Source organism: Dama dama, chromosome 18 (genome assembly GCF_033118175.1).
Source record: "Dama dama isolate Ldn47 chromosome 18, ASM3311817v1, whole genome shotgun sequence".
Lineage (NCBI taxonomy): Eukaryota > Metazoa > Chordata > Mammalia > Artiodactyla > Cervidae > Dama > Dama dama.
Genome location: NC_083698.1, coordinates 101,501,674 through 101,520,207, shown reverse-complemented (window position 1 = coordinate 101,520,207; position 18,534 = coordinate 101,501,674). Strand labels below are relative to the sequence as shown.

The 18,534-nt window shown below is 54.2% G+C and overlaps 1 protein-coding gene across 2 annotated transcripts; it reads left to right on the top strand.

The window, feature by feature from the left end:
• The first annotated feature begins 2,972 nt into the window (after positions 1 to 2,972).
• Positions 2,973 to 18,505, top strand: EPHA1 (EPH receptor A1). 2 transcript variants are annotated; one of them, XM_061165973.1, is made up of 18 exons: positions 2,973 to 3,096; positions 4,097 to 4,164; positions 8,560 to 8,841; positions 9,805 to 10,210; positions 10,448 to 10,603; positions 10,926 to 11,270; positions 11,402 to 11,529; positions 11,777 to 11,927; positions 12,355 to 12,451; positions 12,671 to 12,738; positions 13,497 to 13,622; positions 14,489 to 14,674; positions 14,844 to 14,905; positions 15,030 to 15,236; positions 15,390 to 15,539; positions 15,796 to 15,989; positions 17,843 to 17,998; positions 18,082 to 18,505. In XM_061165973.1, the coding sequence occupies exons 1-18, from the start codon at positions 3,009 to 3,011 to the stop codon at positions 18,158 to 18,160; spliced, it is 2,949 nt and encodes a 982-aa protein (XP_061021956.1). In that variant the 5' UTR covers positions 2,973 to 3,008; the 3' UTR covers positions 18,161 to 18,505. The 2 variants fall into 2 exon arrangements, with proteins under 2 accessions (XP_061021956.1, XP_061021957.1); XM_061165974.1 differs by lacking the exons at positions 2,973 to 3,096; positions 4,097 to 4,164 and adding an exon at positions 7,113 to 8,498 and having other exon boundaries at positions 8,611 to 8,841; positions 18,082 to 18,503.
• Positions 18,506 to 18,534: the final 29 nt, after the last annotated feature.

Below are 18,534 nucleotides of genomic sequence, written 5' to 3'. Positions count from 1 at the left end.
AGACTAAGTGAAATTTTGAATCAGGCAAAAGAGAAAGCCTGGAGCCAGAGGTGGGACTGACTGCAAAGGGCATGGGTGTTTTCAGGTGAAGAAAGTGTTCTGTAACTTGGCTGAGCCAGTGCTTACCAGGGTATATGCATGTGTCAGAACCCATTGACCTGTACTCTGGGGTTGGGTGTGATTTATGCAAAGCATCCTGCAATAAATTTGCTTTTAAAAGAAAAGAAAAATTGATGTCTTAGTCATTGTGGTTGTTCCACTCTGGGAGTAACCTGGGAGGCCGGTAAGAGAAGGTCAGGAAAGTCCTGGCCTCTATCATTCTCTAAGCCCAGTAATGTTTGCTCAGTACCTTCCAGTTAGAAAAGTACTTTCTCCCCTTGGGATCATCACACCCACCCTAGGAGGTGGGCATGCTTGATTGCATTTTGTAGCTAAGGAAACAGAGACACACAAGGCTGAATGAGCTGGCCTTCATCTTCTGACCCTATATCCCATTGTCTTTCCTGGAAATGGTCTCAGAGATCATCTGGGTCTAAGAAAACTAAGGTCCAGAGAGTGGAAATAACTCCAAAAAGCTGCACTGTTAGTTAAGGACAGAGGCCAAAACTGAAGGCGTGCCTCCTCCCACAACAAAGGGAATGAGGGACTGTCAAGTTGGGGTTCATCCTGAATGCAGCTGGACGTGGGCTTTCCTTCCCCCTCTTCAACACTTCCAGACTCAGGACAGAGAAACAGTCTGACCACAAAAGCCAGGTTCCTCTGGACTCCACCTCTCTCTGCATGGGCAGCCCCTACCCCACCCCCCTTGAGTCCCAAGGGTCTTGTAACTTTAATGAACCACACCACGGAGCACATGCATGACCTCACCGCAGTCTGGCTTATTTCCTAGCACGATTGTCCAAAGTTTGCTCCATTTCCCCCCTCTGTTGGCTGTGCACCCTTCGCCCATTCCTCCCCGCTGAAATCACAAAGCTCTGAGCCTTTGGAGCCTGCAGGAGCCTCCCCCTCCTTCCCACAGTCCTTTACTTTAGAAAGAGGCCCCTGGTGCAGAGCCTATGTATCTTATGGCCCCCTCTGTATATACATTCTAAAAGCGTGTGTATGTGCTGGGTGAGGGATAGGGTGGCCGTGGGGGCAGACGGAGACTAGAAAGAGGTATATGATGGTGTGTCCACAGGCGAAAGACATGAATTTGAGCAAACTCTGGGAGACAGTGGAGGACAGAGGAGCCTGGCGTGCCGCAGTCACAAAGAGTCAGATAGGGCTACAACTTAGTGACTGAACGACAACAACAAAACCATAGAGAAAACACCTTGGGTGACCAAGAAACAATTGATGGTGGGTAACTCTGGGGTCAGGAACTGGAGGGTGGGAGGAGAGAGGATTCTACTTTCCGTTTTATTTCTTTTCTGTTCCATGTGAATTTTCCAACCAACGTACTTGGATTCCATTTATTTATTTATGCCAATGAGGCTAGTCTGGGCCAGGAAATTATGAGCCATTTTCCTCCTGTCCTTATCTGTATGTAAAAAAAAAGAAACATGAGAAGGATTAGTTTTTTGAAACAAAATAAGCACCTAAAATGCACCACCTCCCTTCCCCCACGGTGACCAAAACATGCAACAATTCAAATGATAGAAAAACTATGGATGAGTCAGCCAGAGGAGATGGAGCCAGAGAGGGCTGCAGGAAGGCGCGGCCCCAGGCATGGGACTGACCACCAGCCCTCAGTGGGCGACCGCTCCCTTTGGAGCCACTGTCACCCCTAAAGTGTGCCTCCTGCCTGTCACTTTAGCCATCTCTGCTCTTGCTTTATGCTCCAGCCCCTGCAAACACTCCTCAGCCAATAGTTTGTTTAGAGCAAGGATTCTTCTTTGACACTTTCAGAGCTTGCTGCAAGCACAGTAGAAACTGAACAAACATGTATTGAATATACTGGAAGGCACTCTCCAACAGGGGCTTCCCAGGTGGCTCAGGGGTAAAGAATTCACCTGCCAATGCAGGAGATGAGGGTTCGATCCCTGGGCCGGGAAGATCCCCTGGAGAAGGAAATGACAACCCGCTCCAGTATTCTTGCCTGGGAAATCCCATGGACAGAGGAGGCTAGAGAACTACAGTCCGTGGGGTTGCAAAGAGTTGGACACGACTGAGCAACTAACACAAAAAAGTCTCCAACAGGAGGGAGGCCGTAGGTCTACACCACGTAGCTCCTCTTAGCACTTGCATTCAGAAGCCCTCACCAGTTTCTCCCATTGCTCTATAAAGTGCACGGTAACGTGCAAACTCCTTCACGCGTGTACCAAGACCTTCCCTGCCCAGGCCCACACCTGCCTTTCCTGCCTGGTTCCCAGGACGACAATCCTGAGCCCAGCAGTCAGACTGGTCCCTTCACCACTCCCAGAGGCACCTTGAGGCTCCCTACCCTCGGGCCCTCGCTCACGCCTTGCCCAATCTCTGCCACCCAGAAAACCCAGCTCACCCAAGTCTCCTCCCTCAAGACTCACCTACCGAGCCCCCGCCTGGACTTGCTTCCAACCAACCTCGCCTTGCATGATGGTCACCTAAGCCTCCCCGACAGAAACATCAAGACGTGTCTCTTTACCCTGCTTTCCCCCTCCCGGTGTCTGTTACAGCGCTGGGCCCTGAAGAAAGGGAGAAGGGAGGGGACACCTGGGTGTAGTTAGGCCAAAGACCGGTTGGAGACAGGGATGGGTTTAGGGTCCAAAGGAGCACGGAGCCAAGTCGATTCCCAATCCCACCCACTAGGCGGCGCCCGCAGGCTCGTTCCGGTCAAGGCGCCTCCGGTTTTTTTGAAGTTTATGGCCTGTTTTACGAGTTTCCTTCCTGCCCTCCTGTCCCTTTAAGAAGGTGATCCAGGTGAGGCCGGGACTCCGCCCCGGGCGCTGGCCCCGCCCCCTCCCCGCCCCCGCCCAGCCGGCCCGGCTAGCCCAGTTCTCGCGACCTGGCCCCGCCGTCCGGGCCGCGGTCCCAGGTCCCGGCCCAGCGCCATGGAGCGGCGCTGGCCCCTGGGGCTCGGGCTGCTGCTGCTGCTGCTGCTCTGCGCCCCGCTGCCCCCGGGGGCGCGCGCCGTGGAAGGTACCGACCCCCGCGCCGCCCCGCCCCGCCCCACCCCCTCCTCCTCCGGGAGCCGGCATTCCAGAGGCCCTCTCCTCGGAGCCCCTCTCCAGCGCTCTTGTTTTGCCCGGCTGCCAGGCAGTCGACTGGCCAGGCCAGTCTTTGGCCTTTAACCCCAAACAGCTGCTTTCCCGGGTCACTCACCCCTTTTCCTGCTGGCCAGCAGTTTGCTCCTGGGTGGGGTGGGGGTGGAGAGTGAGTTTCTGCTGGAAGCAGCCTCCCACCCCAGCGATCTTGGGGACTCTCCATTCCCAGGCAGTCCCAACCTTAGGCTCCCAACTCAGAGATCTGACCCTTCGGAAGTCGGAGGTGGAAGTACCCTTATGCCATCTTAAGCCCGGGGACAGAGGGACCTGCCGCTGGGGGTGGGTTAGGTGCAGGTGCTCCTGGCTGCAGAGGTGAAGCCTTTCCTGTGGACACTTGCATGCTCTATGATCCTACTATCCCTGCTTCCCGGACTCTTGGCTGTGCCTGTACCCTCCACTCCACCACCTCGTGCAGGCCAGGCCCTTTGCCAGGGGGAGGCAGCCTCCCCACCCAGGATGCCCCTCCAGAGTCCCCTGTCCACATCCTACCCACTCAGCGGCCCCCAGCAGCCAAGCTCATTTCTTGTCCATCTGCCCCTCCATTTCTACACCTGACGGTCCCTGCCGAGTGTGAGGCCGCCCAGCCTCTCTGGGACTGCTCTTCCTGCCGTTGACTTTGGCCAAAGGTTCAGCCCTCCAACCCTTGCCCCACTCTGCCTTTCTCCCTTCACACTCGGGAGAAAGACAGACTAAGCCCTGGAGCTCTTCTTCAATCCTCCTTCCAGGGAGGTTTTCCTCCCCAAAACCTCAGAAACTCACAGCTGTGAGGGTACAGGATGCTGAAGCCTTGGGGCTGGGGGCCCAGAAGGAGGAATGTGAGTTGGACGTGTGGGGCCTCCCCCAGAGATGACAGCCCCCTTTCTCTCCACCTTCAGTCACTCTGATGGATACTAGCAAGGCACAGGAAGAGCTGGGCTGGCTCCTGGATCCCCCAGAGGACGGGGTGAGTGTCAGGGGGCATCTGGGGTGGCTCAAGGCTGAAGGCCACTGGGAAATGGGATGGTGAGGTGGGTGGAGGAGCGGAGAAAAGAGCTGGAAAAACTGGAAGTATCTCCTCCGGGAGGGGGAGGGGAGGGGAGGTGAGTCAGAGCCTCCTGAATGGGACTTGGGGGGGGGGGGGGGGTCAAGCTTCACCCCATGGGGAAAGCTTCAATGCCCAGCTCCTCCTCTCCCTGCCCCAGCGAGGAAGGGCTCAGTACTTGCGAGGACTTGGAGGAAGATGAGAGTGACAGCCCCTGGGAAGAGAATGGACCATCCCTGAGATGGTTGAGGGCTGAGACCCAAACACAGAAGAGTGTCTTCAATCTGGGGTCCACCCATCCCAGTGGAGTTGTGCAGATAGGTTTCAGGGGGTCAGGGGCCCTCATCAAAAAGTATTTAGAGTTAGGTAGCTGTATGTGGACTTTTTTTTTTTTTTTCTGGAGAGGAGAGACAGAGTTTTCATCACCTTCTTCAAAGCATCTTTGACTCTCCCCAAGTTAAAAGCTGCCCCATCAGAGAGCCCTTGGCGCTTCCGTTCTCCCCAGCCCAGGCACACCATGCATTCTAAGCCCCTTCCCTGTTGGATATTCCGAAGTCCCAGTGAGCAGGGGGAGGATCCTGTGAGTCCCAGAGCGGAGCTGCCACTCAGCTCAGCGGAGCTGGGCCTGGGACCACAGGAGCTTCCACAAGCACCATAGCCTCCAGGACTCTGGCCTCAGGCCTCTTCCCTCTGGTCCTGGACTCTGTTCTCTGGGCGTCCTCTTTTCTTTCCTACGGCAGTAGGAATCCAGCCTCCATTTCTGGGGTTACTTGGTTTCTTTCCCTCTGGGTCGCAGGGTCCTGGCTCCACTCTGGGCTCTCCGGTGGAGTGGCCTGTAATTAGAATTAATAGACAAAATCATGATGTATCCTACAGGAGAGGCTGCTCGGAAAATCCTGGAGTAGGCCGGCTCTAATAGGTGCCGCATCTCATAAACCAGCTCATCGCTCCACAGTGAGGGCTGTAGGTCCGTCTGCAGGCTCCCACGGGCTACCCCTGCCACCCCCCACTCAAATAAGTCTCCCCTAACTGGGCTGGAGTGGAAACAAGGCCCCTTTTGCAGCTCAGGCTAAACAGCTTTGTACTAGGAAGGCACGAAGACAGCAGCAGGCACATTTCCACTGACTGCCGAGTCCCTTCCACCCCTCTCCATCTTTTCAAAACACACACACACACATCCAGATTCAGCCTCCCCAGAACAGACCTATGTAGCAGCCAGCAACCAGAGTGATAAGTGAAAGGATCCTTGCTGTGGATCCCGGGCAGCTGCTTCTCCCACATCTGTCACTGCTGGAACCAGGGGAAGCGTGTTACAGCTGGGAACATCTGCTTCTCCTGGCTCCAGCTGCAGCCCTGGCAGTCTAGCTAATGAGCTGCACGTTAACCACCCACCACCTTTCCACCTGACCTCCACCCCAAGCCTTCCACTCCAGCTTCCCCATCACAGCTCCCTAAGTACAGGCCCTCGCTGCCTTCCATCGCTGTAGCCAAGACACCCCTTGTTCCATCTTTGAACCCCCTACCCTAATACAAAAATATGTGCCTCACAGCAACATATACTTCTGCGCCTCCCCCACACCACCCCAAACTTTAAGTTCATGGCACTTTTCCTCGCCTTTTCCAACACTGCATGTAGTGATAAAAACCCTCGGGGAAGTGAACTTGCTATGGACCTGAGTCTCTTCTTTATACAATAAGGGGGTTGCAGCCAAAATATCGCTGGAATATTTTATAGAATTTGAGCGCTTCTTAAAAATTCATCTAGCAGAGAATATAATTAAGAATGGCTGAGAATTCTTTTGAAAAAGAAGAATAATGAAATAGGAAACTTGTCCTACCAGATATCAGAACATACTATACACCAGTTATAATTAAAACACTTGGTATTGCACAAGAATATTCAGGTCAATGCAACAGAATAGAAAGTCCCCAAACAAACCTGCATACTTGAGATTTTAGTCTGTGATAACATTGGAATGGCAAATCAATGTGTAAGGTAGAGCCTAGTTGATAAATTGACAATTCAGTGTCCATAATTTTTTTTTAAAGGAAGAAAGTAAAGTTACATCTTCATACTATGTGCTCAATCAGTTGGGTCCAACTCTTTGCTGCCTCATAAACTATAGCCTGCCAAGCTCCTCTGTCCATAGCATTTTCCAGGCAAGAATACTGGAGTGGGTTGCCATTCCCTTCTCCAGGGGATCTTCCCATCCCAGGGGTCAAACCCGGGTCTCCTGCATCTCCTGCATCGGCAGGCGGGTTCTTTACCACTAAGCATTGCCTGAGAAGCTCACTATACACACAAAAAAATTAATTCTAGGAAGCTTAAATCTAAACCTAAAAACCAAACCTATAAGAATGTTAGGAGAAATATAGAATATCTTTATAATCTTGGATGGGAGAGCTTCCCAAGCAAAATATTTACATAACACAGAAAAAGGAAAGAAGAAAAAATGTTATTATGTAAAAATTTTAAAAGACATCATTAGCAAAATTAAATGGTATGATGGAGGAAATATATGAAATATACATTTCAAACAAATGATTAATATCTGTAATGTTAAAGAAAAAAAAGCTTATCCAAATGGATACTCAAAAGATTCAAAAGATGACAGTAGAATATTGGGCAAAGTTATAAAACATAACTGCTTAAAAATACACATAGACAGTGAACAAAAGAAAAATGCCACAACCTCCTCCCCAAAGAAAGGTAAATTAAAATGGCCAGAAGCTGTTTTGTCCATAAGATTGACCAAAAATAAAAAGCTCACTAATGTCCAGTGTTAATGAAGTTTTGAGAAAATGTACCTCCTGCACTGTGGACATGTAAGTTGATAAAGCCTCTGTGAAGGACAATTTGGCAATATCTTCTTATAAAATTTATAATGTCCTTGCCCTTTGGTACAGTAGTTCTACAGAAATCATAAAAATCTAAACATACTTACTTAAAAATTTTTTTAAAAAAGCTAGAAGTTACCTAAATATCCAACAATAGGTAAATAATTATATAAATTATGGTGCATCCATACAATGAGATACTATTTCGTGAATTGCTGAAAATAATTAGGTAGATCTATACACTGTTGTGGACATCTTTCAAAGACAATTTGTTAAAAACAAAAAGTAGGTTACAAAATGAAATGTATATGTTTAAAAAAACTTACATTAAAAACAGGCACACCAGAAAACATTCAAGTATTTCTCCGGAAGCCCTGAAAATGATCTGAGAGGTTTTATTCCAAGTCATTAGGAATGGGTGGATAGACGAGAAGAATTTCACTTTTTATTTTATGTAGGTTTTTATTCCTTGGCTTTTTGTAATAAGCACATAGAAACATGATGATTAAGAGCATAAACTCTGGAGCCTAGAATCCCTGGGTGTAGCTCCCAGCTCCTCCTCTTAGTAGCTGATGCCTTGAGCAAGTAAGTCCTTTAACCTAACTGTTACTCAGCTTCTTCATCCAAAATGCTTAGAATAGTGACTGGCCCATGATAAGCACTATATTAGTGCTGGCCATTATTATTGCTAAGATTAAACATTTTTTTAATGTTAAAAAAGAGTTAAGGAAGGTGAACTGGATGATGTCTAGGAGTCCAACCAGCTCTTTCCATGTTGATTTTGATAGTGGCCATAACTGGAGGGAACATTGGAGAGGATGAGATTCCCTCATTTAGAAGAGTTCTATATTTGCTCTTGCCCTCCAAAAGTCAGGAGCCTTCACGTCATACATAGTCTCCCCTCCTCTGAACAAATAGGCAGAAAGATTCTGTGAATGAGCTACCCAAAATCTGCCTTTGGGGTATCTGACAGCTTTGCTGATAAAATAGGTGAAAATGGTGCTCACATGCTTAGAGTTAGAGTGGGCTCACTGAAGGGTCCAGGGCTGGCTGGCCAGGATTGTTAAGGAGGTGTTGTCTTGTACATGTACTAAGCTGCTTCAGTCATGTCTGACTCTTTTCAACCCTTTGGACCATAGTCCGCCAGGCTCTTCTGTCCATGGGATTTTCCAAGCAAGAATACTGGAGTGGTTGTTATGCCCTCCTCCAGGGGATCTTCCTGACCCAGGAATCTATTGGCAGGCGAGTTCTTTACCACTGGCACCACCTGGAAAGCCCATTGTCTTGCTTATGCTATATCCAAGGAAATCCCCAACCCTGAACACTTAACCTACTATCCTGTTGCATGGGGTGTTGAGAGAAAACAGGACAAGAAATGTGAAGCTCTGACACCAGCTTCCTCGCCTCCACGCTAGAAAGTGAGTATCTGGGGAGTCGGTGATGATGACTTGGAGGCTGACTCTGACTTTCCTCTCACAGTGGAGTGAGGTGCAGCAGATACTGAATGGGACACCCCTGTACATGTACCAGGACTGCCCCGTGCAAGAAGGCAGAGACACCGAGCACTGGCTTCGCACCAATTGGATCTACCGGGGAGAGGAGGCCTCACGCGTCCACGTGGAGTTGCAGTTTACCGTGCGGGACTGCAAGAGTTTCCCCGGGGAAGCAGGGCCTCTGGGCTGCAAGGAGACCTTCAACCTCCTATACATGGAGAGTGACCAGGACGTGGGCATTCAGCTCCGGCGGGCCATGTTCCAGAAGGTGCTCCTGCCCCTCGTGGCCATTTCAGCCCTGATACTCATCCCTGCCCCACTCCCTTCCATGACCCTGCTCTGCTCAGAGAAAAGAGAAGGTGGCAGAAACAGGAAGAGGGTGTAGGTGTGGAATAACAAAAAGAATATGGGACTAGAAATCAGAAGGGCTGGATTCAAGTACCTCTTCAGCTGTGTCCCAACACAGGGAGTGTCACTTAACCTCTCTGAGCTCTTCCTTGTCTTGAAATGGTGATAAAAATATTTTTTTATTATTAATGAGTGCCAGCCTTGTCTATTTTAGAGGCCTTTATAAGCATCTATTTAGATAAGAGTATGGCATGGTGGGGGCAAGGGAGAGGTATTTGGACTTTTTACATCAATGCTCACCACAACTGTATGTGACACATGCCCATGAGTATACCTAGAGTTGTGTAAGAAGACAGTTCTCTGCAAGCTACTTTCTAATCTTTTTCTTTCCTACCCAAGAAAATATACTGGAATGCGAAAGAAAAGGGAGCATATTATTAGAGGATGTAATCTCATTTTTTTCCAAAGAGCAGCTGCTGTAAAGTTGGTTACTAGTAATAAGTGAACGATGACACCCTTTATAACTGATCACCTCATTGCCACCGAGGTTGGGAACACCTGTGAATAGTGGGAAGTATCAGAGCTGTAGTGTCCTAAAGCCTGGGTTCCCATCCCAGCCCCACCAGGTGGTGGCTGTGTGATTTCATCCAAGTTTCTTCTACTTCTCTTGGCCTTAATTTCTTCATCTGTCACATGGGGAAGGTGATCCATTCTACCTTGCAGGATTAATGCACATAAAAATGCTTGGTTCAGTAGCTCCCACGTAATCGGTCCTCTGTTGATGGCTGTATAAATTGTGAAGTGTCAAGCAAGCAATCGCTTCTGTGGTGTGGGAATGAAGCACGACTTTGCCTTGTTCCCTCTTCCCCTACCTCCTTCCCAGGTAACCACAGTGGCCGCCGACCAGAGCTTCACCGTCCGAGACCTTGCATCCAGAGCCGTGAAGCTGAATGTGGAGCGCTGCTCCTTGGGCCGCCTGACCCGCCGAGGCCTCTACCTCGCATTCCACAACCCTGGTGCCTGTGTGGCCCTGGTGTCCGTCCGGGTCTTCTACCAGCGCTGCCCTGAAACTGTGCACGGCTTGGCCCAATTCCCCGACACTCTGCCCGGACCTGGGGGGTTGGCCGAAGTGGCAGGGACCTGTGTGCCCCATGCGCACGTCAGCCCTGGCCCCTTGGGTGCACCCCGCATGCACTGCAGCCCCGACGGCGAGTGGTTGGTACCGGTGGGGCGGTGCTACTGTGAGCCTGGGTATGAGGAGGGCAGCAGCGATGCTGAGGAATGCCTCGGTAAGAAGGCTTGAGGAGATGGGGAGAATCTGCAGGGACCCCTTGTGGGAGGGACTCCCAGGTGCCAAGGACTGGAAGGAAGCCCACGCTCCATCTCAGTTGACTTTTACACTGAGTGTCCAAAGGCCGTAGGGAGACACGTACCGGGGTGTTTCTAGCACAAAGGATTGGGAGAAGGGATATGATTCTGCCTGTAAAACGCTGGACGACCTTGGCTCTGTGGCATTCTCTCTCCAGCCTGCCCGAGCGGCTCCTACCGGAGTGACGTGGACGCGCCCCAGTGTCTCAAGTGCCCCCAACATAGCACAGCCGAGGCTGAAGGGGCCACGGAGTGTGCCTGTGAGAGTGGGCACTACCGCGCTCCTGGGGAGGGCCCCCATGCTGCGTGCACACGTGAGTCGGGGCCAGGGCCTGGCTGTCTGTGAGGGGGTGCAGGACTGTGGCTAAGCCTGTGTTGGAGTCAGAACTTTCCAGAGCCTATAAGATACTGGGGACCATCCAGGGTGCCAGCCACATAATGCCCTCAGCCTGCACCCCTTCTCTCCTAGAAGAGCACAGAGATGCGGTTAAGCCACCTTTCCCTCACTAGGAATCAAATCTCCTGGCGGGACCTTCAGAGGACTTTGAGAATCAGGGTGTTGGGAGGAGGCTGGGAGCCAGCAGCTTGGGGAGAGAGCAATGCTGGCCCCTGCTGATGGCCTCTCTTTTCCCACAGGTCCCCCCTCAATCCCCCGAAATCTGAGCTTCTCCATTTCAGGGACTCAGCTCTCCCTGCGCTGGGAACCCCCAGCAGACCTGGGGGAACGTGAAGATGTCAGATACAACGTGGAGTGTTCTCAGTGTCAGGGAGCAGCGCTGGACGGGGGGCCCTGCCAGCCCTGCGGGGCAGGTGTGCGCTTCTCTGCAGGCCCTAGCGGGCTCACCGCACCCTCGGTGCGTGTGGACGGCCTCGAAACCCACGCCAACTACACCTTCAACGTGGAAGCCCAGAATGGAGTGTCGGGGTTGGGTGCCTCCAAGCCTGCCAGCGCCTCACTCAGCATCAACATGGGGTCTGCAGGTGAGGGGCCTGGGGGCCAGCAGGGCCTGGAGAAGATGGGGGGTGGGGGGGGCATAGGACCATGGGGACAAGTCGATGGGTGGAAAGCCAGCAGAAGCTACTTAAGTGATTTCCTCCCTCTGAACTCGCAGAGTCCCTGTCAGGCTTGTCCCTGAGACTGGTGAAGAAGGCACCACGGCAGCTGGAGCTGACCTGGGCGGGGTCCCGGCCCCGCAGCCCCGGGGGCAACCTCAGCTACGAGCTACACGTGCTGAACCAGGTAAGAATGCGACTGAACGTCTCTAGTGTCTGTGCCTGGACACACCCAACATTTCCTCGCCTGGGGTGCAGGATGGGAGAAGACTGCCTGCAGTGACCTGTGTGGCTGTCTCAGGGCAGAACCCCGTCAGGAGCCCTGTCCTGACCATTCCCCAGCCTCCCCTCCCGCATGTTCCCAGGACTGCCCATCTCCTCCACCAGGTCTGGTACGGCATGGCCCAGATAACATGAGCCCCCCCCATCCGCAGGACGAAGAGCGGTACCAGATGGTTCTAGAGCCCAGGGTCCTGCTGACGGAACTGCAGCCTGACACCACATACATCGTCAGAGTCCGCATGGTGACCCCTCTGGGCCCCGGCCCCTTCTCCGCTGACCATGAGTTTCGGACCAGCCCACCCGGTCAGTGGGTTACTCTGTTCTGTCCCAAACACACACGCACCTGTCATCCCCCTGAGGTTTCTCAGACCTTGTTCTGGTTAGTGAGCTCCTTCCTGTAGACACACATGCACACACGCACACACACAAGCTTCCTGGGTGGACAGCTCCATGCAGCTCACACCGCACCTCCTTCTCAGACACTCATCCTGATGCCGTATACTGCCAGCCAGCATTCTGTCCAGTCTCCTAACCTCTCAAGTCAGCATCCACTGGCTGGCAGCCCAAGCTGATGGTCCCCTGGATGGGCCCTTCCCACGGGCTTTCTCACCCACACCCATACCCATCTCCCTGGTTGGGGAACACATACCCCCTGCATGTGCCCTTTTAGCCTCCATCATCCCTGGAGGCCCTGAGCACCCCCAGACTTCTTCACCCCGTGTGCCTGCAGTTTCCAGGGTCCTGAGTGGAGGTGAGATTGTGGCCATCATCTTCGGACTGCTTCTGGGCGTAGCTCTGCTGCTCGGGATGCTGGTCTTCCGTTCCAGGTGTTTCTCCTGTGCCCCCAACCGCCCTCCCCACCCTGGGTCCCCGGTGCCCAGGCAGAAGCTCCTGAATGCAGTCCCAACAGCCCTCCCACGCCCTAGTCCCAAAGCTCCTGTGTCCTCCCCCAACCCCTTTTGTTTCTGGGGAGAGCTCAGCTGAAGAGCATTTGGGCCCCTGAGATGGTCCTGGGCCCCTGAAGACCCTGGTCCCCACCCCTCCAGGAGAGCTCAGCGGCGACGGCACCAGAGGCAGCAGAGGCAGCGAGATCGCGTCGCCGATAGGGACCAAGGTGAGCCGGGAGTGCCTGTGTGCACACGTGGTGCACATGCGTGTTGGGAGGTGCCCCTAGGATGGGACCCAGGGACCCAGGTTTGCTAGCGCAGCTCCGGGGGCACGAGTGGGCTCTCCTGTCTCCGGGGCTGTGGTGTTTCACTCCTTAATTAACTTTGGTTAATTAACTCCATACTAATAGTCCCCCAGAGGCTCTGTGCAATTACCTGTGAGCTGCCAGAGCCACTGTACGGATATGCCCGGGCTCTGCGCCGCCTTCTTTGCCCTGCCTGGCCGGGTCTGTGGGCTGAGGCTGGAAGGGAGGACAAGGCTCCTTCCAGACATGTGGGCTGCCCGCTGGTCACCTCATTAGGTGCCCCACAAAAGGGGGAGTCTGGGGTCCATCCAAGTCACGGGGCAGGAGGCAGGCTTGTCTGGGAATGTGAATGAGCTGTGAGTGACCGGGGCAGGGTGGTCATGGTCAAGGAGCCTTTGGAAGATTGGGTCACTCGAGGCCATGAACACGGTTCGGGTCTGGCTTCCTGCCTCCTGCTCTGGGCCCCGGGAGGCGAGGACACACGAGCTTTGCATGCAGACACAGGAGGAGTGACTGGATTCTGGAGGCTTCATTGCTGAGGGAGGAGACTGTCTTTCACTTCAGCCAGGACAGGGCTTCTCAGGGGTCAGAAGAGCCAGGACTCTGGGATCTGCTGGCCCCTCCTCCTGGTACCCCTGAGCCCCCAGAGTTGGGCCGAGTCCACCCTGTTCTGCCCACAGAGGACAAGCTGTGGCTGAAGCCTTACGTCGACCTCCAGGCATATGAAGACCCTGCCCAGGGAGCCCTGGACTTCACCCAGGAGCTCGACCCGGCCTGGCTGGTCGTGGACACCGTCATAGGCGAAGGTGAGCCCCGTGGGCCCCTCTGTGTGGCCACGCAGAGCTGCCAGCAGGCCCCTTCTTTCCGGCCCTTCCATGTGGAGCCCAGCTGGCCTCTCCTCTGGCCCAGGAGCTCCCAGATGAGTCTCCTTCCCGTTGTACCCTGTGTCCTGAAACCACCGTGTTCACGTTGTAACCCCCTTATCGGGTGTCCTGGAGCAGCCCCCACCTCCTGCACCATCTGTCTCTGTGATGATGGAATTTCTGATAAAGAGCAGTGGACACATCATCTTTATCAAGAGACAGGGTCACTGTGCCCGGGCTCAGGCTCTTCTCAGAGGGTTCCCAAACGTGGAAGGGATTCAGGGCGTCCCGCATTCCACCCTACCAGGGGCCCAGTGTCCTTGGGCTGCCCTGATCCCTTGGGTCACCAGGGGAAATGGATCTGAACAGTGAACAAAGCTCGGCAGTGTCTTGGCCGATTGTGTGGCCAAGCTGGCCGAGTTGTGACCGGAGCAGCTTGCGGAAGAGAGGAGGCAGTGGTCAGCTTCCCTGGTCACTTGTGTACTGACCCTGACCAGCCTGCCCTCCGTGAGCACAGTCCAGCCCCACTGCACAGCACCCCCTTGCCCACTGTCTCCTGAGCCCCGAAACTGTGCTAGGTGGGCAGACAGTGCTAAGCAGTTTACAGAGCTGTACTCCTGTTCCCGGCTCCCAGCCCCCCGGCCCTGGGAAGTACAGCCAAGCCCTGTCTCAGGGAGGAGGGTACACCATGTTTCTGCTCCTCTGGGCCGGAGAAGAAAACGGAACTGGAGGACTGGGGAGGTCGCTGCCTGTCCCCCTCGGGAGCCTGACAGTGTATCCAGCCGTGACCCTGTTTTCTTTCCACCCAGGAGAGTTCGGGGAAGTGTATCGGGGGTCCCTGAGACTCCCCAGCCAAGATTGCAAGATTGTAGCTATTAAGACCTTGAAAGACACATCTCCCGATGGCCAGTGGTGGAACTTCCTTCGAGAGGCGACTATCATGGGCCAGTTCAACCACCCGCACATTCTGCACCTGGAAGGCGTGGTCACAAAGAGTATGAGGGGTGGGACCCAAGAGAGCGTGCAGGGGCCAGGGGAGGGGGTGGGAGAAGAGGGCTGAGACCACCGGAAGTGGAGGGAGGCTGTGCCGTCAGAGGCAGGAAGTGTGGTTCTGGGTGGAGACGGGGTGGAGGCTGCTGGGGTGATGTGTGCTTTATGTCTCAGGAAAACCCATCATGATCATCACGGAGTTTATGGAGAATGGAGCCTTGGATGCCTTCCTAAGGGTGAGGAGGGTACAGGACCAGCTGGGAAGGGGGACTGGCCACAGAGCCCCGCCCGGGCATGGACCCCAGCTCTGGGAAGAGGAGACCCAGCCTGGCCCCTGACTTTGCCCACTCCCTGCTGCAGGAGCGGGAGGACCAGCTAGTGCCTGGGCAGCTGGTGACCATGCTGCAGGGCATAGCGTCCGGCATGAACTACCTCAGTGACCACAATTACGTCCACCGGGACCTGGCCGCCAGGAACATCTTGGTGAGTCAGAACCTGTGCTGCAAAGTGTCTGACTTTGGCCTGACCCGCCTCCTGGACAACTTTGATGGTACCTATGAAACCCAGGTAAGCGCCTTATACACCTATCACATACACATCCACACGCTGTACATACAGCCGTCAGTACATACAGAGCAGGCATGCTCATGGGGACACTGTAGCTTCCCATGCCCTTCGGTGCTGAGACTCCTCAGCTTTCTGCCCCATGTGCCCCGTTAGGGAGGGAAGATCCCCATCCGTTGGACAGCCCCCGAAGCCATCGCCCACCGGATCTTCACCACGGCCAGCGATGTGTGGAGCTTTGGGATCGTGATGTGGGAAGTGCTCAGCTTCGGGGACAAGCCCTATGGGGAGATGAGCAATCAGGAGGTGAGCCTGGTGTTTCTCACACCTCCTGGCCCCTCCCCAAATCCTCCACCGCCCTTTCTTGCAAATACCCCGATTTCTTCTTTCTGCCCCTTTATCTGCATTCCTAACCTTTCTGGTCCCCTTCACCTCATGCCCTGTTGTCTTGACCATGCCCACCCTGGTCAGGGGTTCAGAGGCTCCGTGGCAATGATCTGTGTGCACAGAGATATTCCTGCTGGGCTGCTGGGCTAGCTTCCTGCCCTGCTCCTCGCTACAGGTAATGAAGAGCATTGAGGACGGGTACCGGCTGCCCCCTCCTGTGGACTGCCCCGCCCCCCTCTATGAACTCATGAAGAACTGCTGGGCCTACGACCGTGCCCGCCGGCCCCCCTTCCACCGCCTGAAGGCACAGCTGGAGCATCTGCATGCCAACCCCCATTCCCTGCGAACCATTGCCAACTTTGATCCCAGGTAACCACATGGCACCCCACTCCAGTACTCTTGCCTGGAAAATCCCATGGACAGAGGAGCCTGGTAGGCTGCAGTCCATGGGGTCACTAAGAGTCAGACATGACTGAGTGACTTCACTTTCCCTTTTCACTTTCATGCATTGGAGAAGGAAATGGCGACCCACTCCAGTGTTCTTGCCTGGAGAATCCCAGGGGAGAGGGAGCCTGGTGGGCTGCCGTCTATGGGGTCACACAGAGTCGGACACGACTGAAGTGACTTAGCAGCAGCAGCAGCAGCAACCACCCTGGGTGGGGTGGGCAGGTCTGGGAGAATGGAAACGGCCAGCCGCCACATGCACCAAGCGCCAGGCCCGTGGAGCTCCCAAGAGTCAGGCATAGACACAGGATTCCAGTCTGCACTTTGAGAAGAGTCTGCTCTGATGGAGGAGGTACAATGTCTCAGCCTTGATAGCTCTAGTTTGATGGAGGCTTCCCTGGTGGCTCAGGTGGCAAAGAATCTGCCTGCCAATGCAGGAGACCTGGGTTTGATCCCTGGGTTGGGGGTATCCCGTGGAGGAGGGCATGGCAACCCACTCCAGTATTCTTGCCTGGAGAATCCCCATGGGCAGAGGAGCCTGGTGGGCTACAGTCCACAGGGTTGCAAAGAGTCGGACACGACTGAGCGACTCAGTCCAGCACAGAAAGCAAGAACGCTGAGATAGAAAGTATATGCAAGCGGCTGCCAACCTGCTACCTGCTCCAGGGCGCTTGGTCCCTGAGAATGGGGAAGGGAAGACAGAGAAACTGACAAGAGCCAGCCGGGGGATGTGTTTCCTGACTGAGAGGGGCAACCTTGTGGGGTCTGGGAAGGCTCCCAGCTCACGTAGCCAGCAAGGCTTGGGGAGCTGAGGGTATGCCAGTTGCAAATAATGCAGGGTGCAGAGAAGTTTGGACTTGATTCTGACCAATTTTTTTTTTTTTTTTCTTTCAAACTGTCCATGGGAGGGACATGGTCAGAATTGCCTTTTACTGAAAACAGTGCCAGAATACAGAGAATCAGCTGGTTGTGGGGGTGAAATGGGAGAGACGGGCACGGCTTCAAATGCTTTATCGGGTAAAGCAACTCTGGTGTGCTGGCCTCTGTATCAGACCGCCATATATAACCTTGTTTCTGGGAGAAAACGTGCTCCCAGTTCCAACTTTTGAAACTATCTTTTTGGAGCACAACTCCCTGGTGCACTGGAGACCGCATGTGCTAATCTTTCTGGAATGTTGGATATTTTTCCCCCAGCAGATTTACTTTGCTAATGGTTTTTGGCCCCGGCTGGCTTCAGGACAGGAACACTCATTGTATTGTTGGGGGGGGGGGGGGGGGGTCAGAGTGCAAGAATAACAGCTGAGGTTGGAGGTGGCAAGCAGGGGGCTGCTCCCAGAACTCCCGGGGGCCACCCTGAGAAAAGGCGAAGCCACATACACCTTCCGGGGCCTCTGTCCTCCTCCTCCTCCTGCTTCCTCTCAGCTGGGATACTTAATCCTCATGTCTTAGCCGGCCCCCATCAGTTGCCCAGAGCTGGCCACTGCAGTGCAGGCGGGCCGGTGGTCCCTTCTGTCTAGACCTCCAAGGCTGCCTCTTGTCCCCAGGTCTGTCAGTGCTGCAGGACTGTCCGCCTGCCCCGTGGCTGTTGCCAGGCAACAGGCCAGGAAATGGGTTCAGAGACAATGGCCGGGCTAACCCGCAAAGTCCAGATAATCTCTGTGTCAGACGCCCGGCTTGCAGGCCAGCCGCACAGGCACGGAGGCCGAGCCCCAGTTTCAGGAAAGCCCTGCATCTCCCATCACGTGCGACTGAGGGGTTCCCCCCCCCACGCCCCACAGGGTAACCCTTCGCCTGCCCAGCTTGAGTGGCTCCGACGGGATCCCCTACCGAAGCGTGGCTGAGTGGCTGGAGTCCATCCGAATGAAGCGCTACATCCTGCACTTCCGCTCCGCTGGGCTGGACACCATGGAGTGCGTGCTGGACCTGACGGCCGAGTGAGGACCCTGGGGGCCTGGGCAGGGCAGGGCCGTTGGGGATCAAGCCCCGGGACTCACCGAGCCCCTCTCCTTGCCCACAGGGACCTGGCGCAGATGGGGATCACGCTCCCGGGACACCAGAAGCGCATTCTTTACAGTATTCAGGGCTTCAAGGACTGAGCCTTCCCCTCCCCGACCCTGTCCTCAGGGAACAAGGATGGGACCCGGGTCCCTCGACCTGCCAGACACAGGACGTCGGTGCTGCTCCTGCTTGCCCTTCCCGAGGAACTGCCTCTGAAGTTCTCTGAAGTCTCTTTGTTTTAAAAAGGGAGGTGGGGTAGAAGTTAAAAAGTGAATTGTGGGAGTTGGGGGAGGGCTTAATATATATTATATACATATACATATATATTTTTGTAAATAAACAGAAACTTCTCCCCAGGTTTTTGTTTTTTTTTTAATCCTCTTCTCCATCTCGGGCTTCCCAGGTGGCTCAGTGGTAAAGAATCCACCTGCCAATGCAGGAAACGTGGGTTCAACCCCTGGATCTGGGAGAT

What these genes read in the sequence shown, in the direction of transcription:
- EPHA1 (XM_061165973.1), top strand. Translation starts at nt 3,009, where the DNA reads ATGGAGCGGCGCTGGCCCCTGGGGCTCGGGCTGCTGCTGCTGCTGCTG. An exon ending in AGCTACACGTGCTGAACCAG is followed by an intron (nt 11,530 to 11,776) that starts GTAAGAATGCGA and finishes CCCCATCCGCAG; the next exon opens with GACGAAGAGCGGTACCAGAT. An exon ending in ATGCTGGTCTTCCGTTCCAG is followed by an intron (nt 12,452 to 12,670) that starts GTGTTTCTCCTG and finishes CCACCCCTCCAG; the next exon opens with GAGAGCTCAGCGGCGACGGC.